Genomic DNA, 19827 nt, shown 5'->3' on the forward strand with positions numbered 1-19827 from the left:
CCGGCAGCTTTTGCCAGTTTTGGCCCAATTTTCGGCCAACTTTCGGCGATTTTTGGCTGATATTCGACCAATTTTCGATTAATTTTCGATCTACTTTTGGCAAATTTCGACGAAATTTCGACAGTTTTTGGTCAACTTTCGGCGATTTTCGACCCTATCTTTCTACTAACTTTCGGCCAAATTTGGCTACTTTCGACCACTTTTCGACCAATTTTCGACTAATTTTCGGCAAATTTTCGACCAAAATTCCGGCAGCTTTTGCTAATTTTGGTCCAATTTTCAACCTACTTACGGCCAATTTGCAACCAATTTTCGACCAAATTTCGGTCCAATTTTCAACCAACTTTCGGTCCAACTTTCGACAAACTTTCGACTAAAATTCGACCAAATTTCGTCAAAACCCCACGACAAAAACGGTTTTTGCAGAAATAGAGGGAGAAGCATTTGAAAAAGGTGAAAGTGCGTAGGCCCCGTAGTCGGGCGTCGTATTGTCTTCAGATTTCGGACACCGATTGTCCGGGAATTTGGGCCCCCGCGCGCGCGCGAGATTATGATCTTTTTTGGATTTCCTCCTAAAAGACGGTTTGTTGTTGAAATTTCGGAACACATGAAGCGCCCCGCTTACTTTTTATAGCTTTCTTATAACTTTTTGATTAATTTTTGTTATTTTTTTCATTTTTTTAAAAAATTCCTTACACTTTGTCGGGCTATATCTCTGTTACTTTTGATTTTTTCAAAAAAATTTCAACTGATAAAATATTCCTTAAATCTTGTTCTATAATATTGCAGTTCAACATTTTTTGATATCTTAAAAATGGGCCAAGATATGAGCTGCCAAAGAGACATGGTGCTTCGATACTTTTTTGGAGCTTACATTAGGCTTATATCTCGGTTATCTTTGATTTTATCGAAAAATGTTCAACTGGTAAAATATTTGTTAACCTTTTTTCTATAGTTTTGTAGTTGAAATTTTTTTGATATCTTAAAAAAGAACAAAGATATGATCTGAAAAAGCTGAAAAACTAAAAAAAAAAAATAGTCGGAATTCTGAATTTTTGGTTGCCCAGTTCCTAGGGCCGAGTTTTTCTGAAAATTAATAAAATTTGCATTTATGAATATCCTAGTTGCTGGGAAATTCCAAAAAACGTTGAAATTCTAATTTTTGGTTACTAAAAATTGCCGAAATTGCCGAAAACCTGTTTTAAACTGCCAAAAGTTAGACCATTTCTTTCCAAAAGGTAAAAACTTTCATTCTTGACTATTTTTAAAAATTCAAAACAATATAATATTGCACATTTTCCGCTGATTTCAAATATATACTTTTTTTTTCTATACTTCCATTCCCCGCAAAGTTACACCGCCTAGACGTTTCCTAGTCCCGTTGGGTCTCCCTGCGCGGTAATTCTACAAAATATGGCAGCTTGACATGTTCTCCCAATATTTTTTGTCGAAATTTGGTGACACAATATAGAAAAATATTTTTTGTATCTGAAAATAAACTTTATTTTACTTGAAACAGCTAAAAAATTTATTTAAAAAATAAAAATTTTCGAAAAAAAATTTTTTTTTTTAATAAATTTTCAAACTCACACAATTTTTAATAAATTGTTCAGTTGTTTCAAGTCAAGTAAAAATTATTTTCAGGTACAGAAAACATTTTTCTATATTGTGCCTTAAAATTTTAACAAAAAATATCGGGAGAACGTGTCAAGCTGCCAAATTTTGTAGAATTACCGCGCAAGGAGACCCAACGGGACTAGGAAACTTCTAGGCGGTGTAACTTTGCGGGGAATTGAAGTATAGAAAAACAAAGTATATATTTGAAATCTGCGTAAAATGTGTAATTTCATATCATTTTGAATTTTAAGAAATAGTTAAGAATGAAACTTTTTACCTTTTGGGAAGAAATTAACACCAATTTTCGCTAACTTTTGGAAGTTTTCACAGTTTTCAGCAGGTTTTTGGCAATTTCGGCAATTTTCAGCAACAAAAATTAAAATTTCAGCGTTTTTTGTACATATTGTAAAATTTAACCGGTCGGCGCTGCTCTTCAACGGGCAAGACGGGAAATTTGGTACATCCAGGCCACCTGCACTCCTACTACTTCCCAGAACACAATTTATTTGAATTATTAGCAGCAAACTTGGTACATTTTTGCCTTTTTTTGCCGACACATCGTCACCCCATAAAACCCTGCAAATCTGATGCCTACCGCTATCTACTTACTTTTTTTTCTTACCTTTTGTTGAAAATTGCCAATATTCCAATTTCTTGGTTGCCTAATTTCCCAAAAAATGCCGAAATACATTGTCCAGTTGCAGATAATTGCCAAAAATTCCATTTCGGTTGCCAAATTGCAAAAAGAAAACCGAATTGTGGGCATTTCCCAAAATTTTAATTTTTAGTTGCTGAAAAGTTGTCGAAAATTACCAAAAATCGAAAAAAAAAAGAAATGCGTGTATTGGGTTAGGCTTAGGCTTCTGCGTAATTATTTGCCAATAATTACAAAGTGTGGCCAATTTTCAAAAAAATTTCCAAAACTTTGAGTTTTGGAGTGCCCAAAGTTGCTGAAAATTTCCAAAAATTGCCGAAAAATGCCAAAATTCCAACTTTCGGTTGCCGAAAATTGGTCAAAAAAAAATTGATTTTCCAAAAAAAGGTTTCAAAGTTCAAAAGCATTACTTTTTTGAAATTATGTACATTACTAGTCATCAATTCTACAACCTTCATTGCACACGTGTAAAGTCATAAAACTTGGAAGATGTGAGGTCAGGATAACCTCTCCTCCACACCGTTTTGGCAGTTATCTAATCCAAACTAATGATTTATGTTTGATTCCGTGTAGGGAGGAAAACGGATAGTTTTGGAGGTGTGAGAACACTTTTCACTTTTTCGCACATTCTCTTATGTAAACTTTCAACTAATAAATTTGGTGAAGCCGGGGTTTTTCTTAACTTCTCCAAAAACTTGCAAGCCTCTAGCCGTATTGAAAAAGGCCAAAATTTCAAATTTTGGTTGTAAAGAAACTAAAAATTGCAGAAAATCTAATTTTTGGCTGTAAAAATTGCCGAAATTTTTGGTTTTATTGCCCAGTTTCAGTAATTTGCCTAAATTCAAATTTTTGGCTTCGGAGTTTCTGAAATGTTCAGAAATTCCAGCTTTAGTCCAAAAAAGATTTCAAAAAAGTTAAGATTTCACTGTTAAAAGTTATCGGACATTCAGTTTTGTTCAAAAAATCGAAAATCACATTTTGGTTCTAAAAAACTGCTCAAATTTTATTTTCTGGTTGCTCAGGCTCAGGCTCAGGCTTAGGCGTAGGGCTAGGTTTAAGGCTTAAGGCAAAGCATAGGCTTAGACTTAGACTTAAGCTTCTGATTAGGTTTAGCCTTAGGCTTAAGCTTAGGCTGATGCTGAGGCTTAGGCTGGCTCAGGCGTAGGCTTGGGCTTAGACTTAGGCTCAGGCTCAGGCTTAGGCTTAGGCTTAGGCTCAGGCTTAGGCTCAGGCTTAGGCTCAGGCTCAGGCTTAAGCTTAGGCTTAAGGTAAAGCATAGGCTTAGACTTAGACTTAAGCTTCGGATTAGGTTTACCCTTAGGCTTAAGCATAGGCTGAGGCTGAGGCTTAGGCTTAGGCTCAGGCTTAGGCGTAGGTTTAGGTTTTGGATTAGGCTTAGGCTTAGGCTTAGGCTAAGGTTTAGCCTAATCCCAATTGTCGTCGTAAAATATTTTCGATAACCTAATTGTTAATTTCCGAATACTAAAATTTCCTACATCCAATTTTGTGCTGCCAAAATCTCCGAAATTGGCCGAATGTATAACCAAATGAATTATTTTTCCATTTTTTTCCTAGCTAGTAGCTAAATAGCTAAAGGTAAATATTATCGTATATTTCAGTACGAAGTGGCAAAAATAAGCTAACTCTACCCTTGCCTTTTTATCTGAATGCTCAGATTTCTGGCCTAAAAAAGCCTATTTTTACGCCAAAAATCTGCAAAAAATTCGCCTCCAAAACCGTACTCGTTCATGTTCATAAAGATGATTCATTCATATATATATTTGCTTACTATTCCCTCCCCAACTACTCGATTGTCTTTTCCCGCCGCCCCATTCGAATAGTGCATTCTTCCGCTTTTATGGTTCTTCTTCTTCTTCGTCTTCTTCTTCGTACTCCTACCTCGTTTTATTCCTGCGTCGTAGTTTTCTTGAAAATTGAAAACGGCCCAAAATTTCAAGCCAATTTCAAGCCAAGCTAGCTAGCACCTGTGAGCCATTTTCCATGTCAATATCGGCTTATCGAAAATTGAGAAACTTTGCTTTTTTGGGCTGAAAAAATGTTCCAAAATGTTCCAAAATTACCAAATTTCGTAATGAGACATTCTGAAAAATTCACAAAAAAAAAAGTTACGGCCGCTCAAAGTTTTGTAAAAAATGGTCTATTTTTTCCAAAACTTTGAGAGGCCATCACTTTTTTTGGGACATTTTCAGAATGTCTCATTACAAAATTTGGTAATTTTGGAACATTTTGGGCCAAAAAACCCTTTTCCAACAACTTTGTGAGCCATTTCCCATGTCAAATTCCAATTTTTTCCTGAATTTTCTTCTTCAAGCCTCCTCGGCCGGTTACGGGATGCATCATAAATTTTTGGGGTTGTTGTACAATATTCCAATGATATAATAATATCGTCATATTAATGTTTATATATGAATTCAACAAACAAATATGATTCAATAGATGCGACGGCGGCTTCTCCTTCTTCTCCTTTTTTCCGTCCATTTTCCGACACGTTACCCAATTTTTCTGACCAGTACGCCTAGGCGTTAAAAGCAGGTGGCCTGCAGCTGTGCGGTCATTCTAGTTGAAAAACATTCCACTACGTTTTGAGGGAATTTTTATTAAAACGGACTCACTTGAGCAGTCTACGATGACACATTTTTCACGAAATTTCACTTTTCAAAAAATTGATTAGGATTAGGCTTAGGCTCAGGTTCGGGCTCAGGCTCAGGCTTAGGCTTAGGCTTAAGCTTAGGCTCAGGGTTTCCCTGAGGCTTGGCGTCAGTGGCGAGCGTTAGCGACGCTATTTAGGCTTAGGATTTTCTGGTTTTTTTTATTTTTCAGGGGGTTCCTGTTTAGGCTTAGCTCTAGGCTTAGGCTTAGGCTTTGGCTGAGGCTTATGCTTAGGCGGGGCTGGGACCAAAAAAAATTTTGGACTAAAAAAAAATTGAAATTTTCGAAAAACCAAAAAAAAAAAATCCAAAAAATTTTTGATGCTTTTGGTCGATTTGTAAAGTTATTCAAGTAATGTTGCAAAATGTATTAAAATACATTTTTTGTACCATTTTGTACCGAGTTCGGCTCTAGCTTCTTGCTCAAGTTTGGCCCAAACAATATTAACTTGGATCAGAAGAGTTGGGCAAGACTTTGGCAAAACTTGGATTTGGGAAAAATCAAAGTTTAACTCAAGTTTTGCCCAACTCTTGCCAAACTTGCCAAACAAACAAAATTCTACCCCAGTTTGAAGCCAAAGTTTGGCAAGAGTTGGGCCCCCCAACATCTCCAACTTTTGCCCAAGTTAATAATTTTAGGGCCAAACTTGGGCAAGAAGCTAGAGTCAAATACTGAGATTTGTACCAATATCTATAAAATTTAAAACAACATTTGTCTGTGTCGTCATGACAGATTTTTGTTTAACACCCTCTATCATCCTTAGCACATCTTATCAAAAACCTACCCCCCCCCCCCCCCTCAACCAATCCAGTTAATATCCCGGATATCATCATCCTCACCCAAGTACCTCCAGTCTGTTTACCTGGGGGGGATATCGCGCAACGACCACAGATTTCGCATTTTTGATCTCCCGCTGGCTGCTATATCATCTTTATTTGTACTCACTCCCCTCTTGTGTATCTCTATTGTGTGTGTGAATATTGAATATGCTAATGAGCCCCACTCGAGAGTCTTCCACAACAACTGTATAATATCTTTTATATCGATAGTACACCCCCTCTGTTCAAACAAATCTTGTCATGGGGCAACTTTTTATTTGATCTTTCTAAACTTTTTCGCGGCTTACCACCTAACTAGTTTCTAATTGACACATACACTAGAGTTTTAATGAGGTGTTAAGCCATCGAATATTGCATTGGAATGATGATTGGCAGTTGCTCATTTTACGTTTTCAAAAATTGGTGTGCCAGTTACTCTACATTGCGCTTGCTTCTTTAAAAAGGCATAACTCCTTAGAAAATTTTGTTTTTTAATAAATTAAAATAATAAAAATAGATACAAGTCATAGTGTTTGAAATTTTGCACAGTCTCTCAGTTTGCAACTTTTGGCCAAAATTTTTTTCCGCGAAGTAATGCGCCTTTAAAGCTGGGCGAGCCTACTCAAAATGGTCGAGAGTGCTCGATCTTATTTAAAGGCGCATAACTCTTTTGAAAATAATATCTTTTAAAATCTTAATAAATACATCTCATAGTTCTTAAAATTCTGCACGTTTTCCCTGTTAACAAATTGTGAATACCTCCTTCCTCCGTGGAGATATGCGCCTTTGAAGCTGGGTCTACTGCCTTTTCTCAACAGGGTCGAGTGTGCTCGTTCGTGTTTAAAGGCACATAACTCGTATGAAAAGTGCGAATTTTAAAATTCAAACATTTATTTCTTACAGCTCTTGACATTCTGCACATTTTTACCGTTTACAAATTTTTGATACCTCCTTTCTCCGCGGAGTTATGCGCCTTTAAAGCTGAGCTCTACCAGGGGGACTAATTGTTTAAAGGCGCATAACTCGGCGGGTTTTTATGCGTTATAAATTTTTTTTTGTAGTATATAAATTATAGCTCTTATAGCTCTTAAAATTGTGTACACATTTTCTTAGTTGGAATTTTTTTGACCACATTTTTCCAGGCCGAGTTGTGTGACCTATTTTTAAAAATTTTCAAAAAATACCTCCATTGCCTAAATTTTCTAAAAAAAATCCCCAATTTTCGCTCAAAAAATGTACTCTAATCAAAAACTCTACACTTTGCAGATGCAAAAACCATGACGAGCGACACAATTCGACAAACTCTCGACGAGCTGCTACTTGACAAGAATGGCGGCAGCAGCAACGAGGCTCGCGCCTTCTTCTTATCACAAATTATCGATCAGCTGAAATTGATTAGTTCTCAGGTATATTTTATTGAATTGGGCGCGTTGTGGGCTTTCAGAAACGTATAATCATGACTAGGCCACGCCCATATATTGATTTTTGACTCCGCCCCTATTTGAAAATATTGCGAAATTGTGAAAAATCTACTGTAACTTTCTGAAATTAAGATTTAGAAAAGTTTGAGTATTTATTTTGTACTCGGCTAGTTATGAGCTTTCAGAAAGTATAATCATAACTAAGCTCCGCCCACTTTGGTTTAGGCTCCGCCCCCTATTGTGAAATACTTGCAAAACTACAGTAATCCTTACCAAAATGAATAATCAAAAAATGTTTTTAACATTTCTGAATATACCATGCTTTTAGCTTTCAGAAACGTATAATCATGACTAGGCCACGCCCATATATTGATTTTTGACTCCGCCCCTATTTAAAAATATTGCGAAATAGTGAAAAACCTACTGTAACTTTCTGAAATTAAGATTTAAAAAAATTTTGAATGTTTTTTTGTACTCAGCTAATTATGGGTTTTCAGAAACGTATAATTAGGCCACGCCCACTTTGGCTTAGGCTCCGCCCCTTTATTAACTTTTTGACAATGAGATGAATAATTTTAACCTTAAGTTTTCTCTATTTTGCCTAAAAAATTTTTTTTTCCAAAAACTGACTATTTGCCAACAAAAACCTTAATTTCGGCCCCGCCCACTTTGTACTAAACTCCGCCCATTTGTAACTCCGCCCATTTGTTTCAACGTTTTTTCTTAAAAAAAAAAAAAAAAATAATAATAATTCCAGACCGATGCAGAACGACAATTGCAAAAACTACAACTAAAGGATCCCAACGACAATATAGTCAAAGCCACGCCCCCTCCTCCGCCCCCGCCCCCGCCTTTAATTTCAATACTCCAACAGGCGCCTCCACCGCCTCCCCCACCGCCTCCTCCAACCCTAAAAGCTCCACCGCCACCGCCAATTTTGGGCCTGAAAACACCTTCAAAAAGCCTAAAAACGCCCACGCCTCGGCCCAAAGAGTGTCCCACCTCGTTTTTGCCGAAAAAAGAGAAAAAGACGAAAACACGGACGGTTCAGTGGTCGAAAATCAACGCGAGTGTGGTTCAGGACGACAGTGTCTGGGGTAAACTGGCGAAAGCCAGCAATGTGGATATCGATTTTGATCTACTCGACAATTTTTTTGGAATTGAGAGCTTGGCGGTGTCGGGAGCCGCCGAGGTGGTCAAGGTAGGAATTTTGTTAATTTTGTTAAATTTAGATTTTTAGACAAAAACAGTTTTATGAAAGTTTTGGAAAAAAATTATTTGAAAAAAAAATCGATTTTTGAAATTTTCCAAAAAAGTTTTTTTTTTTGGAAGTTTTTTATTTAACAAGATTTCATTCACAAATTAGGAACTTTCTTATTAAGTTTTTTGATATAACATCCATCATGCCTATATTCCGGCTATTTTGAGTTCTGACACAGCTGAAACCGGTGCTACAGTACCCCGCGTGGCGAGACCCAAAACTTCAAATTTGACGGAATGTAGGCGTGTAGGGGGTCATTTTGAAGCATTTGAAAAATTAAATTTAGATTTTTAAACAAAACAGTTTTACAGAAGAGCTTTGGGAAAAAACTATAAAAAAATTTCGAAAAAAATTTTCAACCCAAAAAAACATTTTTTTTTCCTCCTGAAAATTTCAAATTCCTTAAATTTCCAGAAATCTACACGAAAAGACGCCCACGTAGAATTATTAACTGCAAAACGTAGTCAAAACGTGGCAATCATGCTGAAACAGTTCAAAAATATCGATGAGCTCATCGATGACGTCAGCCAAAACAAGCCGGTCGCCGAAATAGATGCTTTGCAGAATTTGTTTGGAATGCTGCCGCAAAGTGAAGAGGTAAGTGAAAATAAATGGGAAATTCGGATTTAGCGCCAAAAATCGATTGGGAATCGATTTTTTTTTCGGCGAAAATTTGGATAAAATTGAATTTTCGAAAAATTTTTTGATTTTTTTGAGATTTTTTCATGAAAAATTCAAATTTCCCCAAAATCTTCAAATTTTCAGGAAGAAGCCCTACGACGATACACCGGTGACATTTCCCTACTTTCTCCTCCATCGAGCTTTTTCTACCGTCTAGTGCAGATTCAATTCTATCGCTTACGGTGAGTATTCGCTGCGAGACCCGATTTTTTTGGATTTTTAAGTGTGAAATTCGAGTTGAGCTTGCTGAGCGCTTCAATTTAGGTATAATCATGACCAGGTTCCGGTAATCCGGAAATTTAGGCGACACCTCTTTTCTTGGCTTATTGTGAAATATTGATTATAAGTCACGCCCACTTTTTGCACTATAAATGGGTACAGCCTAACATTTGCAAATATTTTTGTAAAAAAGTATATCAAGTCTAGGCTCCGCCTACTTTCAAATCCAAACCACGCCCCTTATTGCGAAATAATAGAAAAGTTATGATTTTTTTTGTGAAATTTTTTAGCTAAGCAGCTTTGTCTTAATTTATTTTGCTCAGAATTGAAAAAAAAAATCAATATTAGTTGACTCCGCCCATTTTCAAATCTAAGCCACGCCCCTTTCTTGGTTTATTGCGAAATTATTGCAAAATGGGGAAATTTTTTATGAATTTTTCCATTCGAACAAGCTTGAACTAACTTTATTTCAATTTTTTTTTGTTTAGAATTTGAAAAAATCAATATTATTTGGCTCCGCCTATTTTCGAATTAAGGCCACGCCCCTTTCTTGGCTTATTGCGAAATGCTTGGAAAATTTGGAAAAACTCTGCAAAAATCAATAGTAAAAATTTCAATTTTGCTCTGTTCGAGCTAATTGAATTGAAACTTTTAGAAAAGTATGCTCATTATTAGGCTCCGCCCATTTTTAAATCTAAGCCACGCCCCTTTTTTGGCTTATTGCGAAATAATAGAAAAGTTATGATTTTTTTTGTGAAATTTTTTAGCTAAGCAGCTTTGTCTTAATTTATTTCGCTCAGAATCGAAAAAAAATCAATATTACTTGGCTCCGCCCATTTCCAAATCTAGGCCACGCCCCTTTCTTGGTTTATTGCGAAATTCTTGCAAAATGAGGAAATTTTTTATGAATTTTTCCATCCGAACAAGCTTGAACTAACTTTATTTCAATTTTTTGTTTAGAATTTGAAAAAATCAATATTATTTGGCTCCGCCTATTTTCGAATTTAGTCCACGCCCCTTTCTTGGCTTATTGCAAAATGTTTTGGAAAATTTGGAAAAACTCTGCAAAAATCAATAGTAAAAATTTCAATTTTGTTCTGTTCGAGCTAATTGAATTGAAACTTTCAGAAAAGTATGTTCATTATTAGGCTCCGCCTACTTTCAAATCCAAACCACGCCCCTTTCTTGGTTTAATGCGAAATTATAGCAAAATTAGGGAAAACTCTCGCAGATATGGCATGAAAGATGTGGCTTTGTTACAAAAATAGTTGCAAATTTTAGGCTCCGCCCACTTACAAAATGGGCGTAGCTTCTAATCAATATTTCGCAATAGCCACGAAAGGGGCGGGCCTAAAATCAAAGTAGCCGGAACAAGGCATGATTATACTTATTTTAAAGCTCTTAATGAGTTAAATTCAATTTTCAAAATTAAATTTGAAAAAAAAACAATCAATAATCCACGTTTTTTTCAGAATAGAAACCCAAATCTTCCTAAGCGATTTCTCGCGTCTAATGCGAGAACTGGCGCCAAACGTGGAGATATTGATCCGAACAAGTCAAGGTTAGGTCACACACTACTCTACAGTAACCCTACAGTAACCCTGAAACTTTTCAGAGATTCTCACTTCGCCCACCTTGCCCCGCCTACTATTGATTTTTGTGAATATGGGAAATTATTTGAATGGGAATAACTCGCAAGGGAATGCTTTCGGATTTACACTGAATTCATTGTGGAAGCTGATTGATTTGAAGGGAAATAAACAGGAATTTTCATTGTTACATTTGCTGGTTACGGTAGGTTTTTCAAAAAAAAATTTCTGGTTTTCGAGTCGCTACTCAGTCAATTTTCAGAATTTATAAATTTTCATAAAATTTCTGAAATCAGCATTTAAACACCTTTTGAATGAGTATAACCATCACTAGGTTACAAAAAATGCCGATATTTCGCAATACCATCCAATAAGTGGGCGGGGTCAAAAAAATGGGCGGAGCCTTACATAAAGTAATGTTTTGCTCAAAATAAAAAATTATTCGAAAAAAAATTTGCAATAATTTTTTTTGAGAGCAGTAAAACATTATTTTCCGGTTATGAAGTGGGCAGTAAAACATCGTATTTCGCAATCCCATCCAAGAAGTGGGCGGAGCCTAAATCAACATTTTTGGATTCTAGTCATGATTATACCTAAATGAAAGGTCTCAACGAGCAGAAAAAGGTTTTCCAACCTAAAATTTTCGAAATAGAAAATTAGAGTAGCGGAAAAAACTCGAAAATTAAATTTTTCAAAAAAAAATCGATTTTTGCAATTTTTTAAAATGTTCTCTGGTTATGTATACTTTTCTGAAAGCTCTGAGCAAGCCCAGTTTGATAGAAATAACTTTAAAAAATTAAAACTTTTTTTTTTTCAATTTTAGTCCAAAAAATTTTATCTGAAAATTGTCCCAAAAATTTTTTTTTTAAAATTAAATTTTAAATTTTCCAGTGCGAGCCGGACCTAGTTGCACATCTCCAGGAAGAGCTCTCAACGCTGAAAGACGCTTCACAAATCAGTTTCGACGAGATCAAAATCTCGCTGAAGACCCTACGAGATGGGCGGTGCAAGTTGGAAAAGCAGCTTGAAACCTGCTCCGGCGCCAGCTTCACCCAATTTCTGGAGCTCATAAAAATTGACTGCAAATTTGAGCTAGACGAGTTTGGCGCCAACTATGACAAGCTCACGGAGCTACAGTACCAGCTTGCCGACTATTTTTGCGAGAACCGGAACACTTTCCAGCTCGACGAGTGTCTGAAAATTTTCAATTTTTTGATGAATCGACTTCAACAGACTTTAAAGGAACATGTCACTCGGGAGACTAGAAAATTGAAAAAAGAAGAGAAGAAGGAGACGCAGACGACGAGAGAATGTGAAAAAACTATGAAAAAACCAGAGAAAATCGATCTTTTCGATGCTCTGACGGCAAGTAATGGTGGTCCAGAATCGTGAGTTTTCATAATTTCGAAAAGTTGAGTAAATTTTTGAATTCAGCATGATTTGAGCTTTAAAATAAGTATAATCATGCCTAGGTTTTGCCTACCTTCTGTCTACCTTCAATTTAAGCTCCGCCCACTTCTTGGAGGTATTGCGAAATATTAGCGGAAATAGAGTAATTGCAGCAAAAAAAACAAAATTTAATAAAAAATTTTACTTGCAGATTTTGAACTCGGTTCATTAGGAGCTTCAGAATAAGCATAACCATTCCTAGGCTCCGCCTACTTTAGTTAGGCTCCGCCCACTTCTTGGTGGTATTGCGAAATATTAGGGAAACTTGAGTAATTGCGGCAAAATTTTTACAATACAAACTTTACTTGCAATTATTGAGTTTAGCTTAAAAATATATTCAATTTAAGTATAATCATGCCTAGACTCCGCCTACTTTTAGTTTAGGCTCCGCCCACTTCTTGGCGATATTGCGGAATTTTTGAAGTTTACCTGATACTTCAATAAAAATTTGAGAGAAATCAGCTATATTTTTTGATTCAGCTCGTCAAAATATCTTTTAAATCCTGGCCCCGCCCACTCAAAATTAGGCCACGCCCACTTTTTTCAGCCCTCGAAAACGTGCCGCAGGCATTCTGGACATGCGGCAAAAGTTGGGAAATGTGAGAATTCGAAAGCTCCGTGACGTCACAACTTTGGAGAGGTAAAATTTTTGGGAATTTTTTGTTTTGAAATTTTGAATTTTTTTGAAATTTTTTTTTTGATTTTTTTGTGTGATTTTTTAACAAATTCTTATCAATTTTCAAATTTTTAGCAGTTTCACCCCACCACCACCACCACCACTCGAATCACCGACCGACAGCACGAGCAGTAAGGAAAATGAGTCGGTGAAGCCGGCGAAAACCTCGACAAATTACGAAATGTGCAACGATTTGGAAAGCTATATTACTAGTTTGACCAGAAAAGTAATTTTTTTTAATAAAATTTGTTTCAAACAGTTGAAAATTTGAAAAAAAATTAGGACAATTTCAAGCTAGTTTCTGGTTTTCGAGTTTCGAGTCGCTACTTCGTCAATTTTCCAAATTTTAAAATTTCCATACATTTTTCGAAATCAGCGTTCAAATACCTTCAAAATTAGTATAATCATGACTAGGTTACAAATAATTTGAAATAATTGGGTCCCACCACGAAATTATTTAATTTAACTAGAAAAGGGGCGGAGCTTAAAATTTCAATTTTTGACCGTTAAAGAAATGCTAGTAAGGGAGTAGTAGCCTAAAAATACATTTTACCAATTTTTTGGCGTATAATCTAGATTTCTTCCCGATATTTCATAATAACAGCCAAGAAGTGGGCGTGGCCTAAAACAAAAATGGGCGGAGCCTTACATAACTAATTTTCTCATCAAAATACAAAAAAAAAATAATCGAAAATTTTTTGATAATAAATTTTCGAAAGCAGTAAAAAACATAATTTTCCGTTTATTTCGCAATACTCTCCAAGAAGTGGGCGGAGCCAAAATAAAAATTTTTGGATTCTAGTCATGATTATACTTAAATGAAAGGCCTCAACGAGCTGAAAAAGATTTTCCAAACTAAAAATTCCGAAGTAAAAAATTGAGCGGAAAAAACACGGAAATTGAAAAAAAAAATTTGAAAAAAAATTTTAATCGATTTTCAAAATTTTAAAATAATTTTCTAATATTTTTCAAAATTTCAGAGAGCTAGTCACTTGCCAAAAGCGCCACCTAAAGAAGAGCCAAAACTACCAGAAGTGCTTCCGGAGAAGTCGAAAATCGCGCTGAAAATCGAGAAAATCCCCGAAAAAATCGATAAACCCCCATTGCCACAAGCAGCACCAATCATACCAAAACTGCCACAAAAATCGATAAAAGCCCCGTCTACAGTAACCACCCGATCGAAAGTTCCACCGCCGACAGCGGCTGCGGCGGTCCGTATTGTCAGTGTGACGACCACAACAACTCCAACCAAAACGGCAGAGCTCAGGAAACCGGGCGCTCGGAGCCCGAAGACTACAGTAGCTACAGTACCAAAGGTTACTGTAGTTCCTGTGAGCAGAGTACCTGTGGCTCCGTCAACTCCGCTGAGCCGACGAATGAGTGCTCCAGTAGTCCGGAAGCCAACTATGACGGCTGAGAAAAAACGGGAGGTAGGTGTGCTAAAACATTTTTAAATTTTTTTAACTTGAATGTTTTGAAAATTTAGTCAGAAATTTGAAATCAGCGTGATCTGAGCTTTCAAAAAAGTATAATCAAGCCCAGACTCCGCCTACTTTAGTTTAGGCTCCGCCCACTTATTGGTGGTATTGCGAAATGTTAGGGAAACTTGAGTAATTGCAGCGAATTTTTTTCTAAAGTTGCAAAATTTGAATTCAGTTTGCAAATAGTTTTCCTTTGAGCATAACGATGACCCCGCCTACTTTAGTTTAGGCTCCGCCCACTTATTGGGTAGTATTGCGAAATGTTGGAAGTTCACCTAATATTTCAGTGAAAATCTCGAATATAACTCAATTTCTGATGAATTTTGAATTCAAGCATTAAAATATGTGAAAACATGCCTAGGCTCCGCCCATTTTCAATTCAGGCTCCGCCCACTTCTTGGTGGTATTGCGAAATAATAACGGAAATAAAAAAATAATTTTTTTGTTAAAATATTAAGATCAGCGTGAAAAATTACCTTTTTTTTGATTGTGTTCATCATGTTGTTTGGCTCCGCCCATTGGACTTTAGGCTCCGCCCACTTCTTGGATGTATTGCGAAATAGCAAGAAAATCGGCAAATTTTTTCCAAATTTGTTGTTTTTTTTGAACTTCCAGACGGATTATTTTTTTATCATTTGCAATTAAATCTAATTTATCGATTTTTTACGCTCCACCTCTTCCAAATTAGGCTCCGCCCACTTTTAGAAAAAAAAGCTTCTGAAAATCAATTTGTTGGGAAATTTTTTTTTTTACTCAAATAAAAATATAAAAATAAGACTATCGGAAAAATTTTTTAAACCAAAAATTTGAATTAAAAAAAAAAAAATCCAAAAAAAAAAAAAAAAAAATTTCAAAAAAAAAATTCAAAACATTCCAAAAATCCTCCAATTTTTTTTCCAGATAACCATGAAGCCGTCGGTATCAACATCTGCACGTCCTAGCCTCATCAATACCAGCTCCCACCCGATGGTGAGGTCCCCACTGCCTAAAATGAGTGTTCTGGAGAAGCCGAAGCCACTGCGGATCACCCGACCTACAGTAATTCCCCAGTCGCCTACAGTGACGTCATCGGCTCGTCCGAGTGGTCTTCGGCAACCTGCTAAACCGAAATGGGTGTAATTTTCAGATTTTCAGATTTATTTTCTTCAACAATTGTGTTAGCAAGTCTTTTATTTTTTTTCAATTGTACAATTAATAATAAACTGATATTTATTCCTAAATGTTGGAAAATTCACATTTATTTCTAGTTTTTGAAATTTCAAGCTGATTTTTAACATAAGATTAGAGCGGAAACATTAATTTTTCCAAAAAACATTTTTTACTTCCCATCAGTTTTTAGCAAATTTTCATGAAAAAATTCGTTTTCAGGACGTTATTACCTTTCAAGTGACCCCCATCATGCTTATGTTCCGTCAACTTTGAAAATTTGGGTCTCGCCACGCGGGGTACTGTAGCTCCAGTTTCAACTGTGTCGAAACTCAAAATCAACGGAACATAGGCATGTTGGGGGTCATGTGAAAGCTCTCATTGAGCTGAATAGGAATATAAACAGTTTGAAGTTCTAATTTTTTATTCCAAGATTAAAATTTGAGAATTTATGCAAAAATTCAATTAGCCGGGTCGCCGGTGCAATTTCTGCGTCCATAGAAAGTCATGTACATTCCGAAATAGTGGTGATGGTCCGAAATTACATAGTCTAGATGTCCATCCGAGCACAGTGGGCTCTCCTGAGCATCACATTCCTAAAAATGAAATTTTTGAAGAAAACGTTTTTTGGAAAATTTCAAATATTTTTTTTGGCAAACCAAATTAATCACGAAAATAATATTAAATTTGAATTCAGCTCGGCAAGAGCTTCAAAATGACCCCCATCATGCCCAGATTCGGACAGCTTTGAAAATTTGGGTCTCGCCACGTGGGATACTGTAGCACCGGTTTCAGCTGTGTCAAAACTGCCTCAATTTAAAATTAACGTAACCTGGGCATGATGGGTGTTGTTTCAAAGCTTTCGGCAAGCTGGTAACAACGGTACTGAGGAAAATTTGAAAAAAGTTTTTTGAAAAAAAATTTGGAAAAAAAACTGAAATTTTTCATGAAAAATCTAAAAATGTCCAAAAATATTGTATTTTTCCTAAGATTAACACCAAATTCGCATTCCGAACATTCTCAGCTTCAAAATACCCCCCATCATGCTCAGTTTCAGACAACTTTGAAAATTTGGGTCTCGCCACATGGGGTACTGTAGCACCGATTTTAGCTGTGTCGAAGCTCAAAATGGACGGGAACCTGGCATGATGGGTGTCATTCAAAAGGTCTTGGCGAGCTGTTTTCAAAAAATTATTTGAAAATTTATTTTTCCTGAAAATAAGCCCCGCCCACCTTGTACTTTGCATTCTCCGCCATATCATTGTCGTACCAAATTTCATTGCGATGATGATGGAACCCAGCTTGTCCGTCCAATGGAATATGGGACACAATGTCCCTTTTGTGGATTACTCGGTAAGAGTACGGTACCAGCTGATCGTGAGTATCGGCGAATGCCTTATCACCTGTCCTGGGCTCGCCGAATGTGATCATTTTCAGGCGAGAAGACGTGGCGAGGCCATTGGCAATCACAAAATTTGAAGCCAAAGCCGCCATTGAACCACCCAACGAGTGGCCGCCAATCTGTAAAAAAGTTTTGAAAAAAAAAATTTTTTTATATTTTTTTCCAAAAATAAAAATTCAATTTTTTTAGAATAATTTTTTTCAACTGATGTTTCTGATTTTTTTATCTAGACTATCGCATCAGCCACTTCAAGAGCTCCAAAATGCCCCCCTACACGCCTATATTCCGTCAACTTTGAACATTTGGGTCTCGCCACGCGAGGTACTGTAGCGCCGATTTCAGCTGTATCGGAACTCAAAATAGCCGGAATATAGGCATGATGGGTGTTATTTTAAAACTGAAAACATGGAGAACTCAAAAAATATTGAATTTGTAAATTAAAAAAAAAAGTTTAAAAAAAAAAAAATTTTTTTGGAAATTTTTTTAAAAAATTTTTTAAAAAAACATTTCCTAAACCAATTTTTCAAGATAAATCCAAAAATCAACATCCCAAACCTACAAAACTCACCCAAACCTCATAACCCGGGTACATATGGTTCAAAGTATTGAAATCGTCCTTCATTCCAGCGTTCCAAATTAAATTGAACGCCCGTGCGAAATAAAATCCGACATTTCCACCACCATACCAAGCTGTCTATATTTTTTTGTATTTTTTCATGTGAAAATTTTAGAAAATCGCAAATAATACCTTATTATTGTAGAGAACTTCCTCGGATTCCACCAACAATTGCAGTTTTCCTTTGGTTCCCCTGAAAATTACAAAAAATTTTCTAAATTTTGTGGTTTTCTATGAAAACTGTTGGCGAATTCACATTTCTGACACTCTTAGCTTTCAAATGACCTCCTACAAGCCTATATTCCTTCAATTTTGAAAATTTGGGTCTCGCCACGCGGGGTACTGTAGCACCGGTTTCAGCTGTGTCGGGACTCAAAATAGCCGGAATATAGGCATGTTGGGGGTCATTTTGAAGTTAATAAGCTGTTGATTTCAAAATTAAGTTGTTTTGAACTTTTTAGCTACTTACAAAAATTTCCAAAAATTTTTCTTTCATACTTTTTAATTATTGCCTCCCAAAAATTGTCCCATCAGTTTCTAGCGAATTTACATGAAAAAATTCGAATGCAGCACGATAATACCTTTCAAATAGCCCCCATCATGCCTATATTCCTTCAATTTAGAAAATTTGGGTCTCGCCACGCGGGGTACTGTAGCACCGGTTTCAGCTGTGTCGGGACTCAAAATAGCCGGAATATAGGCTTGTTGGGGGTCATTTTGAAGCTTGTTAGCTGGAGATTTCAAATTTATAATAGTTCTGAACTTTTGTTGAAAGTTGAAAAAATTTTTTTTTTTAATTTAAAAATGTTTTTAAATTAAAGTTTTGATTTTTTTAACTTGCAGCTTTTGTCAAGCTCAATTTAGAATTAATTATTTTATTCCAAATTTACAAAGTTTAGCACCTCGAATTCCGTGAAAACCCACCGAAAAGCCATAATAATCGCCTTATCATCGTGTGATACCAATGTCAGCCCGGAACACGTGTCTAGACCGTCCGTTTTGTCGCATTTTACGTTAATGTGTTTTCTAAGCTGAAAAATTTGGCATAGAAAGTTTTTAGAAAATTTTATAAAATTTCAGAAAAAAAAATTTTCCAAAAAATTTCCAAAATTTTTTTGTCCTAATTTTTTTCTATTTTTTTTTGAAATTTTTTAAAAATTACTTCGTAGTTTGTAAAAACTTGATTCAAACAATTAGTCGCATTTGGCGCCTCAGTCGACGCAAAAATTGTTGGAAAATATTTGCGAGTAAAGGCGTCGGAGTAGGCGGAGGTAGTGGCTGAAAAAAAAATTTTTAATAAAAAAATAACACTTCAAAATTTATATTTTCAAATTTAGCTCACCAAGAGCTTTCAAATGACACCCTTCATGCCTGTATTCCGTTCATTTTGAGTTTGGACACAGCTGAAGTCAGTGCTACAGTAACCCGCGTGGCGAGACCCAAATTTTCAAAGTTTACGGAATATAGGCATGTAGGAGGTCATTTGAAAGGTCTTAACATGCTGAGATCGAATTTCCTTATAAAAATTGCTAGAAACTGATGGGAAATTTTTTGGGAAAATTTTTTTTTTTTTTATTGGAAATTTTTTTTTTGAAATTTTTGTAAATCGGTAAAAAGTTCTAAACAACTATAAATTTGAAATCAGCAGCTGACTAACTTAACAATGACCCCCATCATGCCTATATTCCGATCATTTTGAGTTTCGACACAGCTGAAACCGGTGCTACAGTACCCCGCGCGGCGGGACCCAATTTCTCCAATATTGACGGAATATAGGCGTGTAGGGGGTCATTTGGAAGCTAATAACGTACTGAATTATATTTTTATAAGCATTTATATATCGATTGAAAATTTGAAAAAAAAAATCAAAAAATTAAAAAAAATTAAATTTTTTTTTCCAAAAATTCAAAAAATGTTGTTTGTCGAAATTTTACCTACAAGTTTACCTTTCACATTCGGTGCTCCGTGTGTTCCAAAAACTGCAAAAACTGCAAAAACCACTACAAAAAGAGCTCGAAATTGGCTCATTTCTGGGCGAAAATGATTCCAAAAAATGCCAATTTTCTTATCAATACCTGGGTTTTTATCACTTTTTCTACTGATTTTTGATCAATTTTATCACATTA

The 19827-nt window shown here is 35.9% G+C and overlaps 2 protein-coding genes and 4 non-coding genes across 6 annotated transcripts; 4 read left to right on the forward strand and 2 right to left on the reverse strand.

Moving 5' to 3' along the window:
• Positions 1 to 3462: 3462 nt before the first annotated feature.
• On the forward strand, positions 3463 to 3516 carry F58B6.6. The gene has a single exon (NR_052061.1). It is a non-coding gene; the product is annotated as an Unclassified non-coding RNA F58B6.6 (non-coding RNA).
• Positions 3517 to 3588: 72 nt separating this feature from the next.
• F58B6.8 lies at positions 3589 to 3644 on the forward strand. The gene has a single exon (NR_052062.1). It is a non-coding gene; the product is annotated as an Unclassified non-coding RNA F58B6.8 (non-coding RNA).
• A 1354-nt stretch (positions 3645 to 4998) lies between these two features.
• On the forward strand, positions 4999 to 5046 carry F58B6.7. The gene has a single exon (NR_052063.1). It is a non-coding gene; the product is annotated as an Unclassified non-coding RNA F58B6.7 (non-coding RNA).
• F58B6.9 lies at positions 4999 to 5046 on the reverse strand. The gene has a single exon (NR_052064.1). It is a non-coding gene; the product is annotated as an Unclassified non-coding RNA F58B6.9 (non-coding RNA).
• A 1975-nt stretch (positions 5047 to 7021) lies between these two features.
• Positions 7022 to 15758, forward strand: exc-6 (Excretory canal abnormal protein 6). The gene is made up of 11 exons (NM_064933.5): positions 7022 to 7166; positions 7939 to 8382; positions 8857 to 9039; positions 9208 to 9305; positions 10815 to 10903; positions 10958 to 11136; positions 11823 to 12319; positions 12928 to 13020; positions 13132 to 13282; positions 14037 to 14486; positions 15438 to 15758. Exons 1-11 carry the CDS (start codon positions 7038 to 7040, stop codon positions 15654 to 15656), a joined length of 2532 nt encoding a protein of 843 aa, NP_497334.2. The 5' UTR covers positions 7022 to 7037; the 3' UTR covers positions 15657 to 15758.
• A 334-nt stretch (positions 15759 to 16092) lies between these two features.
• On the reverse strand, positions 16093 to 19739 carry F58B6.1 (Fungal lipase-type domain-containing protein). The gene is made up of 7 exons (NM_064934.5): positions 19648 to 19739; positions 18864 to 18979; positions 18626 to 18732; positions 17834 to 17894; positions 17654 to 17779; positions 16917 to 17204; positions 16093 to 16279 (listed from the first exon to the last, which is right to left on the reverse strand). Exons 1-7 carry the CDS (start codon positions 19727 to 19729, stop codon positions 16145 to 16147), a joined length of 915 nt encoding a protein of 304 aa, NP_497335.3. The 5' UTR covers positions 19730 to 19739; the 3' UTR covers positions 16093 to 16144.
• Positions 19740 to 19827: the final 88 nt, after the last annotated feature.

The sequence above is a fragment of the Caenorhabditis elegans genome, chromosome III (assembly GCF_000002985.6).
Source record: "Caenorhabditis elegans chromosome III".
In the NCBI taxonomy this organism is placed as follows: Eukaryota; Metazoa; Nematoda; class Chromadorea; order Rhabditida; family Rhabditidae; genus Caenorhabditis; species Caenorhabditis elegans.